This window comes from Chamaea fasciata, unplaced genomic scaffold (genome assembly GCF_029207755.1).
Source record: "Chamaea fasciata isolate MVZ Bird 193981 ecotype frontalis unplaced genomic scaffold, bChaFas1.0.hap1 SCAF_7, whole genome shotgun sequence".
In the NCBI taxonomy this organism is placed as follows: domain Eukaryota; kingdom Metazoa; phylum Chordata; class Aves; order Passeriformes; family Sylviidae; genus Chamaea; species Chamaea fasciata.
In genome coordinates this window covers 18,328,988-18,347,974 of record NW_027094092.1, presented here as the reverse complement: position 1 = coordinate 18,347,974, position 18,987 = coordinate 18,328,988, and the positions used below count along the sequence as shown (strand labels likewise).

General features: G+C 42.0%; 1 protein-coding gene across 3 annotated transcripts in view; it reads left to right on the top strand.

Annotated features, from left to right (window-relative positions):
* KMT5B (lysine methyltransferase 5B) overlaps window positions 1-6,028 on the top strand; it is a 28,246-nt gene extending 22,218 nt beyond the window's left edge. For 2 of the 3 annotated variants that reach the window (XM_066187815.1, XM_066187817.1), the window contains 2 exons: window positions 1,692-1,888; window positions 3,211-6,028. In XM_066187815.1, the coding sequence (XP_066043912.1) occupies window positions 1,692-1,888; window positions 3,211-4,676 (1,663 nt within the window). In that variant the 3' untranslated portion in view covers window positions 4,677-6,028. The remainder of the gene's footprint in view (window positions 1-1,691; window positions 1,889-3,210) is intronic. The other variant, XM_066187816.1, reaches the window with a different exon arrangement.
* Window positions 6,029-18,987: the final 12,959 nt, after the last annotated feature.

Genomic DNA, 18,987 nt, shown 5'->3' with positions numbered 1-18,987 from the left:
TAGAAGTCCTTGATTATGAGTACTCAGATTTTTGGACACAAAATAATTGCTTCCTACCTATTTGCTAGAATGATTTTTCTGTGTTGTTACAGAATAGTGATTATTCCTGAGAACTCTGTTTTCTTAATCTTTTGATTATCCATTCTGGAGATTAGCCCAAAATGAGACAGAACAAAACAGGGGCGTAGATTCTTAAAAATATTTGTACTGAATAAAGTAGAATTGGAAGGAAAAGCTTCTACAAGACCATTGTGAACTGATTCCCAACATTTGCTCTTCTTTGCACCTGATAAAGCAAATTCCATTAATGTTTTATTTGTGGACCTGAAGTTCTCTTCTGCTGGGAATGGGCAAAGTAGTTTTTCACCCAGTAGTGTTAGAACTTGGGGGTTTGTAAGTTTGTAAGTATCTACTGCTTTGGACAGTATTTGCTTCTCTCTGTCCATCACTCAGTATTTGTTTTTCACATGTACTGTCCTAACCTGTTTCTTCACAAAATCAGTTGAAAGAATTCCATAGTTGTTTTTTGCCATGTTGAAACTTCTGTTCATCGTGAGCAGGGAGGCTCAGCATCATCTGAGCAAGCTTCACTCAGTTCCAAGAGGAGAACTCACTGTTGTGTTTGATCTAACTGTAGATCAAACTGAAGAAAAACCTTATAAAGGACAAAATATTGCTCATATTGAAAAATAGCTTAGTGCACCTGCATATAAATAGTTTAATAATCCTACTTTCATTTTTATTGGCTACTTTGGTCATTAACAAATCCTGAAATTAAAGGGAAAATGTTCTGGTAAGGACCTACCTCCAAGCTCATGTGATGTTGGTAGGTCATTCCAAGTGAAGGGGGCAGTCTCAGACTTGATCTCAAGAGCTGCAGGTTAAAATGTACTTCAGTCCTGGAGACTGTAAAGTGTTGAATAAATAGGCACCAGAATTGTTTTTCCATTGTTACATGGAGCGATGTGGGGTTTTTCTCAAGTTCTTTTGATCATTGATTTCAGTGTAATATGGACATACTTTCTTTTTTGGGACAAACTAGTTTCATGTGTCTGAACATTTTCATTAACTTGTTGTTTTTGTATTTTAAGTACATGGAAACTTTAATTTTTTTAATGCTAATATTTGGGTAATTCTAACTTTAGGAATCTACTTTTCAGTTACAAAGCCATGGTAGAGGCAATCGAATATCTAAGATTTTATTCAGGGGGAGTTAGTAAGTGCTCATTTTTTGCTTGTTTCAAGACTGATGAGGCAACAGTCACTTTGTACACCACAAAAAAAATCATATTTAAGTGTCTCAATTTTAACTATGCTGTAAAGAGCGTTAATTTGCAATGTTAAAATGCTGGGATCTGAGGATCTGTGGGTATGTTTAGAGCAGTGGGAGATTTGGCACAGTACAGTTTCTTTCAAACCTCCAAAGGTCATCACCAGGACGATTTGCATCTCTCTGTATATGTCCGTGTACTCTTCCTAGGTGATCCTGCTGCTCTTGCTGACCAACTGAGACATTTAGGCACCCAAGGGGACAGGTAGAAGACAGAACAGCCCACAAAATGCTAACCCGTTCTGTGGCTGTTGTTATCCTTGATCCAGATACACCTGGGATCCAAACATCTGGATATGAAACAAAGCTCTAAGTTTACGTGAAGATTTATTAATACCTTGTGTTGTCTTTTTATTTGTAGACGTGGAACTGGTGCTTTTAAATCAAGAGTGGGATTGCCAGCACCTACTCCTGTGATTAACAGTAAATATGGACTGAGAGAAACAGACAAACGATTGAACAGACTTAAAAAATTGGGTGACAGCAGCAAGAATTCAGACAGCCAGTCTGTCAGCTCTAACACTGATGCAGATACCACTCAGGAAAAAGGTAATGCAAGTAAGTAAGGGGAAGAGCTTGGAGACATTAAAGGCTTCACAAAAACATGGAAAACTATCACAGTGATGGAATTCCTCTCTTAGTGTTGAGATGTTTCTCACGTACTGTTTGTTAAAACTAACTTATTCAGGAAGCTGAAGGCAATTTAAACAGCAAATCCATGGTTTTCCACAAGTGCTTGAAGAACAATAGGTGGTATGTTCTTCTTTTGTTTTTTTTTTTTTAATATCAAAAGCAAATATTTATAAACATGTCAGTTTAAGTCCTGCCAATAATTTCTGTATTTCAAAATACAGTAAACTACCACAAGCAGTAGTATGGTTTAGGAAAGAAAACTTACATAGTTTTAATTCTTAGGAAAATAATTTTTAAATACTCTTAGTAGATATTATTAAAGAAATAGTTGTTTCCTTTAGAGGTATTTTAAATTGGGCAGCTCATCCTTTTCCACATCCAGAATTTATAGTTCAGGCATCTCTTGTGCAGTGAAAGTGCACAGTTAGTAATTTCAGAAGAAATTGGAAGGGATTTTTTGTTTGTGGTTCTCCTGCAAGACTCCTCTCCGTGGAGTAGTGAGTATGATTTATTTGCTTTTCCCACTTGCCCACCTCTACCACCCTCAGTATGGGCAAAATACAAATAATTTAAACTTTGATTTAACTGGTAAACAGGTTTGGAGCTATGTAAAATACTGCAGTTCCACTTGTCTCCTGTTTGCTGCTGTGATACTAAAAAAACAAAATATAAAAACCCAACCAGCCAATAAAAAAGACCCCTAAAAATGTCCCCAAATCTTTCTATGGTCTCTAATTACCAGTATTTAGAGTAGCACCTCTGTTGGGCAAAACTCCTTTGCTTGCTACAACAGGCAGTAGTTTCACCTGAAACTGAAACCATTACATTAGATAAAGGTATTTGGGTTTTCTTTTTCTCCTTCTCCATGAAAAAAATTCTGGAGATAATATTAGATCATGCTGATCCTCAGATTTTGCTAGAATAATAGTCAACAAAAGCTGTGGGTAATGTGAAATAGATTTTTCTTTTTAATTGGTAGAAGAAATTCAGTAAAAATACAACTTGGTATAGTGGGGATGGTGAGGGGAAGTGTACCTGGAAATGCTGATGTACCTGTGGCCTGTTTGGTAGTTCCCTTCATGTGTTGAGTTGCAAGTTAAGCAGTCTCATTTCTTACTACATACTGCCTATTGTGTCTCATGGATTTTCTTGAAGTGCCCCAAATAAGTGAAATAACTGCAGTATTTGGGAGTGGGAAATTCAGGATATAGCAGTGTCATAACAAAATTGCTGTTTTTCTTTTTCAGCTAACAGAAAATCTTCAATTGGCGTAAAAAAGAACAGCAAAAACAGAACGTTAACCAGACAGTCTATATCGAGAATTCCAGCATCATCAAATTCTACCTCATCTAAACTAACTCATATAAATAATTCCAGGGTACCAAAGAGACTGAAAAAGCCTGCAAAGCCTTTACTTTCAAAGATAAAGTTGAGAAATCAGTGCAAGAGGCCAGAGCAAAAGAATGCTTCTCGAAAGCTTGAAATGGGAAATTTAGTTCTCAAAGAGCCTAAAGTAGTTTTGTATAAAAACTTGCCCATTAAAAAGGATAAAGAATTGGAGGGACCAGTCAAAGTTGCAGTCTCTAGCGGATGCTTAACGAGGCATGCAGCGAGAGAGCATAAACTGAATTCTGTGAAAGGTGCTTATGAGCATGGTGATATTGCACCCTGCACATACATCACGAGGAGGTCGATGAGAACAAGGATGAGTTTGAAGGAGACCTCTGACACAAAGCTTGAACCAAATACATTGGATAGCTATAAGAGTAACTTGACTGGAACACAATCGGACACTGCAGAGCAGCAGCCTCGTGCGTTAAACAGCAACGATGTGGCTCATGGACCACCACATAAAGGGGAGGGTCGGTGCCAGAAAAGTGATGCAGGCACATCAAAAAAGAAATCTCGACAAGGAAAGCTTGTGAAACCATCTTCAAAAACAGAGGAAACTGATACTATGCACAACACGCCTGTGAAGGATGAAGTACCAGATTTGATTAGTTCTCATTCAGAACTCGAAGAGAGGAATAATGTGGTAGACACACCTGTTGGCTTTAAAGACTGTATCCCTGGATCTGGTGGCTGCTCTGTAACAACTGACAATTTTAAAGCAAAAGACAGCTTTAGAACTGCAAAAAGTAAAAAGAAAAGACGAATCACGAGGTATGATGCACAACTTATCCTTGAAAATAGCTCTGGGATCCCTAAACTGACTCTTCGTAGGCGCCACGATAGCAATAGCAAGGCAAATGATCAAGAGAGTGATGGAATGAGTTCTTCAAAAATAAGCATAAAATTAAGTAAAGACCATGAAAAAGATAATAATTTATATGTAGCAAAGCTAAATAATGGGTTTAACTCAGGATCAGGCAATAGTTCAACAAAGTTAAAAATACAGCTAAAACGAGAGGACGAAAACAGAGGGACATACCCAGAGGACCTTCATGAAAATGGTGTGTGTTGTAGTGAAACTCTCTCCCTTTTGGAGTCGAGAATGGAAGTAGATGATTATGGTCACTATGAAGAGGAAACAGCAGATGAATCTTCATCAGAAGAAGACGATGAAGAGGAAGATGACTATGATGATGAATTTGATGACTTTATTCCTCTTCCTCCAGCGAAGAGATTAAGGCTTATTGTTGGCAAGGATTCAATAGATATTGATATTTCTTCCAGGAGGAGAGAAGATCAGTCTTTAAGGCTCAATGCATAAGCTTATAGGTCTTAAACTGACCTGGTTGTCATTTCTAAAAAAAAATAAAAAAGAATTAAAAAAAAATAATAATTAAAAAAAAACCCAACAAAAATTCCATTTGATTATTCCTCAACTAAAGAACTGTCTGAAAAACTTAGTGGCAGCACTTCTTTATTCACCTATCAACGTAATATTGTAGAAAGTGTACAGCATACTGACTCTTCTTAAGTCTGATTTGTGCAGATTTTTATTGTACTTTTTAATAGCCTTCTTATGTGCAATTCCGAGTTAGAGGTAATGCTCTGTTGTAAAATAAAGGCTCAAGCAAAGTTACGAAATTGCATCAGATCTTTCCATGCAGGACAATGACAATACAGTGTGGCTACAGAATTATTTTTGATCAGTAGGAGCGTTAGTTTGCTCTTACAGTATTTGACTAAACAATTTACAAAATCATAGTAGCAGCATCTTAAGGTTTTCTAGTATATGTTAATATCACCAGCAATGATCTACAGCTTTCCGATTTATTTGCTAGATGGTTTTTCCCCCTTGGAGTTTGTCAGTTTTAACACTGTATGCTGTCCCAGACGTACTGTTTGTGGCCTTTGTTATAGTAGCAAACCGTTGGTTGGAAGTCAAATTGATTTCTTTTAAAAAAGAGAAAAAAAATATTAAAAGGTGTTGACAATTTGCTGACTTTTTAGTACATTATATGTACAAGGGTAGCAGTATGCAGAATAAAGTTTGGATATGGTGTATTTATTGCTTGTTACGTAAATTAAACACCTTGTATTTAACACTTTTCAATACTTTTAGATAAAATTGTTCTTTGCAAGAATGATTGGTGCTTATTTTTTCAAGAATTTGCTGTGAAATAATGTGATTACGACGGGCAACATTTATCCAATGAACTGCAGCTATCCTAAATTGGTTCTTCATATTTTTCTGTTGCACTTGTAAAATGCTACAAGGAATTTAAAGAAAAATCTATTCACTTTAACTTATGATAGTTTTATCAAATTAAAAACAACTAAGTCACAGCTTTTGTTCTGTGGTAACCTATGATTTGTTTGTCTTTTAAGAACCAGTTGTAAAAGACTGAAAAAAATATGTATATGTTGTAAATATTTGTGTGTTGTGAGAAATTTTGTCATAAGAAATTGAGATAACTTGCCAGAAGGGTTTTTAAGTTTAGAAATACATCCATGCCAATAAAATAGGAAACTGTAAACCTAGTTTTAAACTCTGCATCAGTTGGAGTTCTTTGCTCATACATAGTTCACTTAATACTTCAGAGTCTGCTTTATAACAATGAAGAGCATCAGGGCAATATTTGGCTCTTTGGTTTTTAATAAAAGAATGTTAGGAAACTTCTGGGCACAATGGATTGTTTGTATGTGTAAATCACCGTTCTAAGCCATTCCTTTCAAACAGGTGTGAAATGTCAGAGCTGACATAACTGTGTATCGCTGTGGTCTGTGGTATTTGTGTTTCTACTCGACTGAGGATTAAGGTTTCGAGTTTTTGTATGTAGGGGTGTAGAAACACAAGTTTCATCCTAAAACAGCTGCTGTTGGGTCAGCTGAATCCACTGTTGGCTGCTCAGGATTTTCATGTGAAATCCAACTCTCTCTGCCCTAAAGATCAAGAGCTTGAGTTACATGGCCACTCTGTTACCCAGTGGGGAAAGCACGAGTGGAGAGAATTAAGTGTAGAATTGAACCTAATACTTGTAACTGTGTCAGTCTCTGGGAAAGGCCACGTGTCATGCCAGGGTGTGTATGTTTTTAGAACATGGGTGGATCTGTCTGTGCAGTCCATGGCTCGTAATGTCTTCCCTTGGGTTTCAGTTCAGGGAAGACTACACAAACGCTTTGGTGAGTATGCTCACAGCTCTGGTGACTTGTCTTATGGGGTCTTTAATTGTACTGTAACCATAAAATGCGTTAGAAGAGAGAGAGATGGGTTATTAAGGGCTTGCCTTAAAGTCAGAAGTGTCCAGGAAACAGCTGATGACAAATGACACTAATAGAGCTCTTTCCTCCAGAATTCACGGGCATTGTCACTACATGCTGTGCTCTACAAAGCTGAACATGGTCTCTGCACACTTCTACCTGCAGCCCTGCTGTGCACCTGCTGCTCCTGCTGCAGGTTCATACTCAGTGCTCCTCTGGCAGCCTCCATGGATGTAGTGGGGGGGTTGGTTTGCAGAAATGTCATTCACCTGGATGTGTGAGGGAAAGGGGGTCAATGCAGCAACTAAACATTGCCCACCATTGTAGGTATTTATGACCAGTGTGCTTGAGAGCAAGGTTAGGCTTGCTAAACCAGCATTAAGCAATGAGAGCAGATGACAAAACAGGGAAGAAATTGTAAGTGAATCCTGCCCTTAGATTCTGGGAGAAGCTGTTTACCTGGAGTGGATGATCCTCCTAACTCATACTCCAGCCAGCCCCTTAATGAGAGCTACTTTCCTTTTCCTTTGGTGTGAAGGTAAGTACAAGTAATCCTGTCCATCAGGATCTCTGGAATGGTCATGTTCATTGAACAACCTTCTTAGAGAATCGGGAACAAAATCTCCTAGTCATTCCCATGGTCATGTCCTGCTGTACAGATGTTTGTGTTACAGACACCTTGGAAACAGTTAAATGTGTTCCCCCGTGTGGGTCAGGCAGGCAGGGCTTCCACAACCCCCGTCATGCCCCTTTCCCCTGACACAGGAAGTGGGCATTTTTTCTTTCATCATCAATATGTGAATTGGTGGATCTCAATGTCTCCATAACCTTAGTAGCAGGGGAAGGTATATGTTTGTCACCTATATGAGAACCTGACAACCTCACCATGTTTCTTGTCCAGATTGCAAAGCACTGTAGAGCTTGTAGTGGTTTGAGTGTCAGGAACCCTGTCTAGCCTTGATGTCACATTGCCCAGGATACTGGTAAGAAAAGATGCCACAGCTGAGTAGGTTTGGGGTGACCACAGCACCTTTCAGGAGGTTGAAGGACTGGAGGAAGCATTTTATAGTTGGGCTTTGCCAGCTCATTCGATGTTGTGTGTTCATTCGGCTGTAAAAGAAACACCCCAACCACTATGAAAATGGCAGGCTGGCTGCAGATACAGGAGCATCCTGTCACGTGCAGTTACATAGCCAGTCTGTTCATGTCTCCTTTTGGCTGGGGTTTTTTTTTTCAGATTTCTTCTTTTGCATTTTGCCTAATACTGCCAGTTGACCATCTTTAAAATCAACTCAAAAGCAGAATTTCTTTGCTCCCCATACTTGTGTGGTTGATTGCCCTTTTTAGAATGAAAGGCTGAATGCTTGGGAGCTGTGCAGAATGAGACCTACTGAAAGTCAGCTAAGTTTGCCTTGTGTCCTCTAGTAACGTGCCTTTTCCTAAATCCCCCTCCTCCATGAGTATCCTCTTGTTTGGGCTGGGTCTTTAGGTAAGCCTATGGCCTTGTATAATCTCTGTTGCCCCTTCCTAAACTCTCGATTTCACAAAGTAAGGAGGTTGTGGTGGGTTGCTGTTCTTTAGCATCGCTTCATGGCAGCAACAGTAACATTTATTTGCCCTTTTTTGCCTGCTATAGCTCCCGCTTTTTGCCAACCAGGGTAGCTTCTGTGGCAGTTGTGCTTGAGTTCACGCACCTTGTTTACAAATATTTTACAATTATTTTTACTATTGCAAGGTATACAGTTTGTTTCAATGTTACTCCTCCCCACAAAGGAAATCCATTACTTCTTCCCAGGCATCTGGTAAATCATTTGATTTTACTTGGATTCATCCTTGCAAGAAATTTGATCAGAACAGTTCCTGCCACAGACACAGAACTTAGGTGGTTAAGCGGTGGTGTTGGAGGACTCCTTGTTGCATGTGCAGAGACCTCAATGCTGAAACGGATACGGGGCCAGTGAAACTCCGTTGCTTGGGAATGGCTTTAGCTTAACAAGCAGAGATCTGTGTGTTCGGTAGTGAGTTTCAGTCAAGTGTGGAGCTATTGATGGATCCAACAAACCATAGGTATTTCCACTGGTGCTTTACGACGTTCATTAGCAGTTCTATTTCATAATTAGATTTTTAGTCTTTTTTTGCTTCAGCCCCCATTCATTTTAGAGTTTGACTTGATGATCCTTGTGCTTCCCTTCCAATTCAGAATATTCTGTGATTCTGTGTAATTCCCATGTTTGGCCACACAATAATAGAATTGGTGGTAAACTGGTAGATCAGATAAAATGTGGCCAGTGGCTATAAGCTGCAAGACAGGAGGTTTAGATTAGATGTTAGGGAGAAATTCTTTACTGTGAGGCTTGTGAGACACTGGATAAGGTTGCCCAGAGAAGTTGTGGATGCCCCATCCCTGTCAGTATACTCGTGTGTTCATTCATCCTGCCCCCTTGGCAGGATACTTGCACCCTGTTTCTTTCCAAGAGAATTCCTACCTTGCTAGAGAAATGTTCTTCAAAATGCTTTTATTTTCCTCCTTTGAGTTTGTAAAGAAACCTTGAAGTGAATAAAACTCAAGGCAATACAGTCTGCAATTCCATAGCCAGCTTGCAAAAATGTTCTAAGTGCTAAAAAGATAAAATTTAACTGAGCAACAGCAGTGCAAAATCTTTGCAACTGACTTTGAAATACAACTTTTCACAAAGTAATAGCCTCCCATTTTTGAACAAACTAACAAAATCACGAGGCTGACTATGCTGAAGCTCCCCTAAAACTCAGTGTAGAGAAGCAGGCATTTTCAGACGTTCAAATTTGACCAGATGGAGTTTAACCCATTTTTAGAGAAAAGTCTCAAAATAATTTAAAACAAATAAAAAATTCAAATCCTGCTTTTATATCCCCCAAGGAAGCCAGCTGCCTCCTTTCACCTGCACATTGGTTTCGGATGGCACTATTTTGCATCTGGAAATTGCTCTGTAAAATGCTTGTTGCATTTTACTGGTTCATCTTCGACACCTGCACTACTTGCGGGTTTACCTGTTGCAAACCAGACTCCAGAGGGGATATCAGTAAATACTCGGCAAAATTTTGCTGTCTGAGGTGACACTGTATTTCTCCCTGGAATTAATTGCCTGTTCCAAGGACAGAGCTGGCATCTGCCAGCTGCAGCTCTCTGTGCACGGTTACAGCTGAGATGTGACTGAGAGCCACGGTCTGGGCTCAGGGCAAACCTGCAAAAGTTGTTCGCTGTAGCCCACATGTCCTTTCATAAAAGGACTCTACCCTACAGCGGGATATTGGGAGCGATGCTGGTTTGTACCAAGAGGAAAGATCTCCAAAAGCCAAAACACTTACTGCAGCTTTGTTCCAAAGACAGCTTCTCCTCCCCTTTCTTTCCTTCGCTGTTCTGGACAAACTTTTATCCATTGGCTGTTACGGCTCCCAGCACAAGGTGGCACTAAGATTCCAAGAGAGGGACTTCCTAGCCCTGCAGCCCTGCTCCCAGTTAAGAGACCAGTGTGTATTAGTTACAAGTTATTTGTCCATTTATTGTTTTGTACTGTGAGGTATTGCGGGAGTGCATCTGAACTTTACATGAGGGAAGGAAACAACCAGCTATGCTCGGCAAGGACAGTTTGGGAATAACTTGATGCTGAATGCTGCTGTGCTCTTGCCGATTTTAATCCTTTTGCATTCCACCAGGAGTTTCCCCCTTCAGCACTTTCCAGCCTTCTCCATGCCTGTCTCTCGAGTTTCTGCTATTTCCATTAGTCAGAACAACTCCTGCCAAGGGCAGGCAGGCCGCGTGTGCTGCTGTGCCTTGCATCCTGCTGGGAGCCACTTGCCACTGTGTTAAAGGTCTTTATGCAAGGGGCACTGCAAGTACAGGAGCAGTGGGGCATGAGGGGGAAAGAGTGGAAAAAGCAAGCAGTGTGTCATCCTCCTCTCGTCCCCCGAGTCCATAGGAATCCTTTCTTGGTCGAGATCCAGTATTAACACTTGCTTCAGGAATGCCATATGGGTTCTTGAGGGGGAAGGGTTGTTGGCTGGTCTTACAGCTCCCAAAATCAAGCGAGAGTGGGTTGGCTGCTGCCTGTCCTGTTGCTATACAGTACTTTTAAATTAGTATTTGCTATGGGGTCGCACCTCCATGCTATGTGCTATCAGTAGTAGGAAGATCCTGGCCATCTAGGCAGCATCTCTTTCTGGAATACTGAACTCTCTCATGTTTGATTTACTTGCTATTCTCCCCCACACAGTGAGGTATTTATTATCTGAGTAGACCTAGTAGAATAATTTCTGTGAAGTCTTAATAAAAATTATGGATGAATACAAAAAATGAAAGATGTAGCTGAACACTACCTGACCTTCCTTCAATTCAGGTCATGTGGCTGTTTTTCTTTGTTCTGCAACCTTGCCTTGCTGCTCTCAGAGAAACCATGGGGTTTAATCTACAGACTCTTACTTTCGCCCATGTCTTTTTTTTTTTTTTTTTTTTTTTTTTTTTTTTTTTTTTTTTTTTTTTTTAGATCAAGAATTACCCAGAACAATGCAGCAACAGTGTATCACATATCCCAGTGGTCTTGAAGGAGACCAGAGTTACAGTTAGCAGTTATTTCCTTAAGGGAACAGAGCAGTGATACACTCTGAAATAGCACTCATCTCCTAAACACTGATTGAAGGGCAGAGAAAAGACCTTCTGTAGAGGTTTAAGAACTCCCTGACTGACTGGAAATTCCAGTCAGGGGTGACAGTGGTCAGGGGCACAGGAAATCTTGGTTGGCTATTATAAGCTGCTTGCGCGCCTTTGAACTGGGTCCCAGAATCCAAATTTTACTTGTTTAGAAAAAGCAGAACAATACCCAAAAGCTGATCTGCTCTCGAAGTCTGGCTTAGGTTGGGTGCTCCAGAAAGTCAAACTGGCTCACAGAAAGGAAGGTGAGGAGATAGGAGGCTCTACCAAATCTATAAAATCTACCAAATCTACCAAAACAGCATATTTAGATGCTTTTCATCAGTGACTGAGTAGTCATAGTTATCAGTGGGTAAAGGACCCTGAGAACTGAGCTTTTCCACAACTTTCAGAGAAATGCCTTTGCTAGAAGTAGCAGGCCAGGGAGGCAGAAGGGCATCTGCCCCCTCACTGCAGCCCTCCCAGTCTGCACACATGATCTGTGGTTGAGGTGGGCTGGTGACAAGCACAGCGCTGTGCACTGTGGAGTCTGAGCCATCCCATGCTGCCATTCCACACTGCAGTCCCAGCAGCAGAGGGGCAGTCTCTGGAGAAAAGGAGCACTTTGTTCAAGTGCCTGGGAATCAAGACTTCTTGGCTGCATTGCTCAGGGAAGATTGCAATGGAATCTTCCACAAAATCTATTATTTACAAAATCTATTATTTTGTATAGTCCCAAACTTTTCCACCTTGTATTTATTACTTCTGTTCTTGTGCTTCCTTCAGAGTCGCCCCACTAGACTTGCCATACACATCACATCCCAAACAAAGCATTTGAAGTCTGGATCCTGATCTGTGACCTGTCTTCAAAACAGAGATGATCCTGCCTATCACCTAATAAAGCCTCTAAATCCAATAAAGCTATAAGCTCCCCAATATAACAAGTTTTCCTAATTATGCAAATTTTTATGCATGTAGTATGAGCCTTGAATTAGGTACCTGTATCTCACATAATTAGAACAGTAAAATTATTAGAACACCTCTTTTTCCTTTCAGATAGGTAGAAGATATAGGTCAATAATGACTTTCCTACATTTCTTTTTATCTTTTGGAAAAGCTTTCACCCCTGCCCCAACCTACCATATCTGTACAAGTGAGAGTTGCACCTCTTTTATGTTGCCAAGCAGATGCAGCTGCAGCCAGTAAGAATCCATTTAGACTAATTAGATGTTGAAAATCCATTATGGTTTTTGGCACCCGTAGACACAAAAAAATTATGTGCCTCTTACAGGGCCTGACTTCTGGCAGGGCTTCCCAGTGCTTTGCAGGCAGGAGTGCTGCTACCCTTGACTTCAAAATGGTGTAAGAAGGAGGAGTCTTGGCTGTGGAAAGCAGCTGTAAAGCCAAGAGGAATGGCTGTGTGTCTTGTGACCTTTGCTGATTGCGAGATTGCCTGACGTGGTATCATATGATAACTCTCAGAGACCATTAAGAATCAAGCAAGGCTTTTTTACATCCTTGCATCACCAGGATGAAAGGTTCCACAAAGCTGTCATAGCACGTGCAAGCAGACAAGGTGGATGACTTTGGTCAAACTCCAAGGATCGGAAAGTATTAGTTTGTTTGGTTTTTTTACACCCTGCCACTGTTTTCTGTTGACAGGCAAGCCTGTCCCCCTCTCTGTAAAATGAAAACAATTCTTTTCTCCTTTTTAATTGTGTGCACTTAAATCATTGCTTTTCCACACCAGAGGTCATCAAATGGAAAAGGGTTTAGAAGGAAGAGGCATTACCCATACACCAGTATCAGCCAGTATGGTATATGCTCATGAGCTGTTAAGCTCAGCAGAGCTTTTCATCTCTCTAGGGCTGGTTCATGTGGGTATTTACTGGCTGCAGTAACGTGCCATTTTTTACCAGCTAGTTCTAATCTTATTGCAAGATCTTCTGAGCTAGCTTCACTGCAAAGATTTTAACTGGACTTTGGAATCCTAAAGCAGCAAAGATTAAGTAAGTGGTGAATATTTCTCACCATGAGAGTATGTTTCAAGGTTGTCCTTCCATTTCCTCACTCACAGACTCTAAATTTACTTCTGTGGCTGAAAAATGTCAGTCCTTACCCGCACTAAAGACTGGAACTGGTGATTTCTGTCCAATTCCCAGCAAAGAGGAAATTGCATTCCAGCATTCACTCTGAAAAGTGCTTGCAAGCACTGTTCCCTGGATCCTCGCCTGTTGCGCCACTGGATGACTCCAGTGGTTTGAGAGTGGAGAATGGTCTGGGTGGTGCTTGGAAGCAGCACCGAGAAGGGAGAAGACAGCGTTGCTGTTGTCTGCACAGGCTGGAGCAGTGCTTAGCTGTGCACAAGTCCGGAGGTCACAGCTGGCTTCACCACCGGGGGCTCCTGTAGTGAGGACACAGCCTGTCTGGGAAGGGCAGCACAGGAGTATTGCACCTTGCCCTCTCCAACCTGAAGCTGGAAGCAGGGGGGCTTGTCTGCCTGTGAACTCTGGGGGTGCATTGTTTGCTTCAGGACTGGTTTGGCTCGTGATTTGATTTTTTTTTCAAGTTTTCCCCAGGAGAGGGAGCAGTCCACACAAATGATGTCGAGGGGAATGAATCTGCTTATTCCAGCTCCAGCTTAACCGTGTTTGCTGTAGTGCTGTCAATGCCTTCTTTCCTCATGCTCCTCATCGTCAACTCCTTTTGCTTCACCTTCTAACTCCTCTGGCAACCTTGCAACAACTCCGGCAAGTGCTGGCCCTTCGAGGCTGGCATTCAGGGCAGGAACCGTCCCTCTTTGCTCTTTAAGCCACCTTTCCCACCACAGTATGCCCAAGGCTGCCCCCAGTGCCTGATTCCACGGCCCACATCCCCATCACCGAGACCTGAGTCAGTCACTTCATTCCCAGCACGGCGTCCCGCTCGCCTCCGTCCAAGCCACTGGGCAGTGGCTCAGCAGCAGCTCCTGTGGTCACTATGGTGACAGTGGTCAGGCAAAGGAGGACATCGGTTAATTCAGGAATTTAGGGCCGCTTTGCTGAAAATCTCCTTTTTATTCTAGCAATAGTAACTTCCAGAGGCTTGCTGCTGCTTAGGTATCCATTTAGAGGTTGACTGCTTCCCTAGCAGACGATTATATTTCCAGTAACATATGCATAGGAAAACAGAGGAAAGTTGGGGGTTGTGGAGTTCAAAACCACTGCTGCCAAAGTTCCTGTCTTCATGGTGTCTTTTGTTTTATCAGGAAAATTTCCAAAGCACAGTAGCCTGGTTACCACTTAAGGAATGGATTGTGGTTTCTTGTTGACTTACTTCACTATTTATTCCTTCCTTTCCTTCTTTCTTTTTTAAATAACCGAGGGGGAGATATAACAGAGCTAACTTTGTGATACTTAAGCCTCTGCTGCATTGTATCCCAGTGCACCTGATATAAAACCATCTACTGATGCGTGCTGTAATTCTCTGCACTGCTGTAAACTGAACCACTCTGGGAAAATTTCCAAGGAATAATGGGTGGAATTCTCAAGGACAAGATGAGGAGGACAGCACAAGGTATCTGTTCAGCAGCATTCCTGGGAAACTAGTGTGCCAGGGAGGCTGTTGTAGCAGTGACTGGCATGAATAATAGTATCACTCTTTATTTTGGTGCGCTGCTGGAAAGATCAAAGAGGTTTTTTGCATGGAGGACCCTCAAATTGAGGGCAAAACTTGAGTAGGGAATTTTGCAGCAGACTGGAAGTTATATAGCTGTTAGGGGAATAAACTGTTTTCACTGGATGAGATCTGCAGCTGTCTGCTTGGAGATGGTCATCTCTGGTAAAGACATTCCCTGGGACAGATGCAGTCTTTTCAGAGCACATAGCTGCAACAATTGCATCTCTGCAGTGTGCTATATCTGAATGTCTGATACAAAAAAGACTACAGACACATGCTGTGATTTTTAATGCTACTGTCAGCTGAACCACTGGGAAATTTTCCAGGCAGCGTCGGGCAGAGTTCTGAAGGACAGATTGAGGACAGTGCAAGGTATCAGTGCTAACAGCACTCCTAGGAGACTACTGTTCTAGAGCCACAGCCTGAAACAGGGTAAACTTTTAAGAGTATAGCCTCTTTTAAGTTAGTACAAGCAGTCATGCTGAAGCATTTGTGAAAAGCTGGTGTTGTAAGCAGCCCCCTCTACTCCCATTTAACAGTCTGTAGGCCATGCTTACATCCCCTTTTCTGTACATGAGCCCAGAGGGATTTGAGATGTAAAGCTGGGTGTGTCCTTTCTTTGGGTGGAGGGGTACATTACACCTGAGCAGTGTTGCAATTCACGTGGCACTAGTTGGAGTATGATAGTTTGCTCTGTCTCTGTTGGTGAGTGTTATCTGAACCATCAGATCATGTAGTTCATATTGATTTTGCAGCCTGGTGGGTGACACTACACAGCGGTCAGCGTAAACATTTCACATAGTAGCCAAAGTTCACTCTTGCACGTCTGAGTTGTCATCTCTGCTTCCAGGTTGCATTGACAAAATGGTATGAAAAAGGAAGGAGGTTAGTGGAAGTGGGTGAGGCATTTTAACTCATATCATTGATGTGTCCATTCAAAGGGCAACATCAGAGTCAGCTGAGCATGAGTAAATTCCCATTTATGAAGGCCTGACCTTAGACTCTGGACCTCCACAGCTAAGGAATCACTATAGGGCCAATGAATTACATTTTTATTGAAAAAACCATGACTTGAACATCAAGATAAATACCATCTCCACTTCAACCTTGTCATGTGCTCTGAGATAACAGCATATATTACTTCATTTTGCCATCTCAGCATAAACCTGTTGGCTGGTACCACCCAAGGGACAAGATTCTTAGATAGTTTATAATCTCAGTCTTATGATCTTTTTGTTCAGAAGACATCCCCTAGGCAAGGAATTCCTGCTTCCTGTTAAGGCTGGGTGTGCCACAGATTCTTTCTGTTGATGTTGGCCAGTCTCTTTAGGCTTCATTTTGGTGTCTTTTTAGCTTTTTGCTTCAATGTTTCATTGCTTCAATTATGTGTGTTAAGTTTTAAAGTTATTTTCAGATGTTCCTTTTCCTTGCTGGCATTGCAGTGCCTGGATATGTCTACAGCTAAAAGCACAACAGCAATGCTTAAACTGTGGGTTTTCCCAGGATTTTTATTGTGTCTCTTTCTGCTTGAGTGTGGGCATTTATTTAAACATGGAGAAAAACTACCAAACAGGATAGATTCTTGCAAGAAGATAAGTTCAGCTGAAGTTTTGGATGTGGCTTTAGATGGATTCTGACAACTATCAGGCTCTCTCACTTTCATTGCATACAAATCTATGTAGGGAAGAAGTTCCTGTTTAAAGGGTTGTGATTTTGTCAGTTTGTGTTGGAGTCTGGTTAAAGGACAGATTTCCAAGTGCTATTAGGAAGAAGAGGACATTCGTCTAGATAGCTCTTCTCTACTGCCCATCCTCTCCACAGTGCTGCAGATGAAAGATGTTTTCAATTCTGCTGTGGGATAGAGAAGGCAGCCCAAGTTCACAGAGCCCAAGGGTGGCATTTTTCAATAGTACCAGCTGCTTTATAAGCAAATGGCCGATTCGACCCTGACCTCCATGGTAGTGGCACCAGGCCAACACTGTATGCTCCAGCAAATCATTCCCTCAGGCCCCTCAGGCTCTGTAAATCCTGTGCTATTGTCCTGCTTTGAGGCCAGTGAGAGGACACCCTATGTCACTCATGCACCGAGAGCAAACTATGCAGCAAGGGTGGTGACAGTGCTTTAAGCTGCTGCACTCAGTGTGCAGGGAGGGAGCTGAATCCCTAATTTTGGAATATCAATAGCCAGACCACTGCCAGTGAGTGAGCATCACTTGTCTGCTTTGGCATTTGCAGAAGTGCATGTGCCACGCTACCTGCTGAACATGGGGCTGTGGAAAATAGAGGCCTCCTGAGCTGTGAATCAGAAATAGAGCAGCTGACACCATGGACTACCCTTACTCCCAGTTGGAAGTACTATTTGCTGCAGTTCAAACTGAACACAGCCTCCCAGCCCATCCTGCTCTGTCCGTCCTCTGCTCTTACAGTCAGCTTGTACAAACCTTTTTGTTACAAACTGAGACATTGTGAGAACACAATGTCTGCACCCAGAGCAGAAAGGCAAAGTCTCTTTGCAAAGACTTCCACTTATGAGGGACAGCAGAAACATTGGTCCTGTAGCCAGGTTTGAAAGCTGTTGTTCCTCCTATTTCTACCAATTTCCTGCCTTTCAACTGTTCTGGAAAGGGATAAAGACTGGATGAGTTAGCAAGAGACAACAGAGAATGTGAATGCCATTTGCATGAAAGATGGTAACATGAGAATGGGGGAGGTAGAAAGAATGGAACAAGAACAGAGGTAAGAGTGACCTTGGCAGGAGAAAATAACAGACAGCAATGGTCCAGGAGAAGGAAGGGCAACAGACAGTGGAAAGGGGAGACCTTGGAAAGATTAACAAGACTAAACTGTGCTGAGCTGGAGGGACGTTGCACTGAGATTTCCAGGCAACTGTGCAACCATTTTCTCATGCAGTGAAAGACATAAACATACACACCCTGTGATAGAAAGCAGAAATACATGAATAAAAGATTTTTGTGTTTCTTCTCCCAGTTTTGTGAAAATTTTTGTCCTTTCTTCATAGTTGAGTTTTCTTCTAGAAGCAACTTCTGTAGAAGACATGGTCAATTTTGCAGTTCCCCAGGGTCTGGATTTGAACTATATATACAGTATAATGCCTTTGGTTGAAGAAGTGTCATGCACAAATAGAAATCTGAGATTTTATGGCTGGTAGAGCAATAATGGTTTAAAGGAAATTCCTCTCTCTGTACAAGTTAAGACATGTCAAACTAACTTCTCCTCTAAAGTTTGTGGCATCATCCATGCAAGCTAGTCTGAGCAAGTAACATTTCTCATCTTCTTTGAAGTTCTAGTCAGTGGCAGACCAGACCCACTGAGAGACTAAGTGAAATCTGTCCTACCAACTCCACCACACATTTGGCAGGTTCACCAAAGCCTGTAGTGTGGATGTCAGTGCACTGTTAATAAAACCTTGAAGCTGCCCTAATTTTGCTGATGTAACTCTCTCTTGGGCCCTAGAAGTGGTATGCAAGAGCTCAGGTGGCTGTTTCTTACCTTTTTCCTCAAGTTCATTCCAGCGCACATGGAGGACAGGCCCTACTTTCCCTTTAGCCATCTAGGCAGGGCCCCATTACTCAGCTTTGCTTCAGGGAAAAGTTGAGGATGGATTCTCTTGCCTACAGGAGTACAAAACAAACAGGAAGCACCTGACTGGGCACTGCCCATCCTGCTGCAGTTCAGAACTTCTCTGGATGTGTCCTTGGCAGATCGATTTCTCCCTTTGCCCAGGATTTGTGTGTGACATTGGGCCCCAGAGGAATAGCTGCAGTGGTGTTTGCTCTGTACAGTCTGTCTCTGGGTACAGCATTTGGGAAACCTGGCCAAGGCAGCTTGCCTGGCACACTACAGTCCTGGACATTCCAGCTGAAAGTCACACCCCACCTCTCAGCAGTGCAAGGGCCGCAGCTTTGGTACCCAGGCTCCTCGGCTCAGGACTGCAGATCTGTCTGTCTCTAACACTGCCATGTAGGAGGATCCCCAATCCGATGACTTTGGCAGAGCCCCTTCCCGCCTGAGCCTCAGGCAGCAGCAGCTTGAC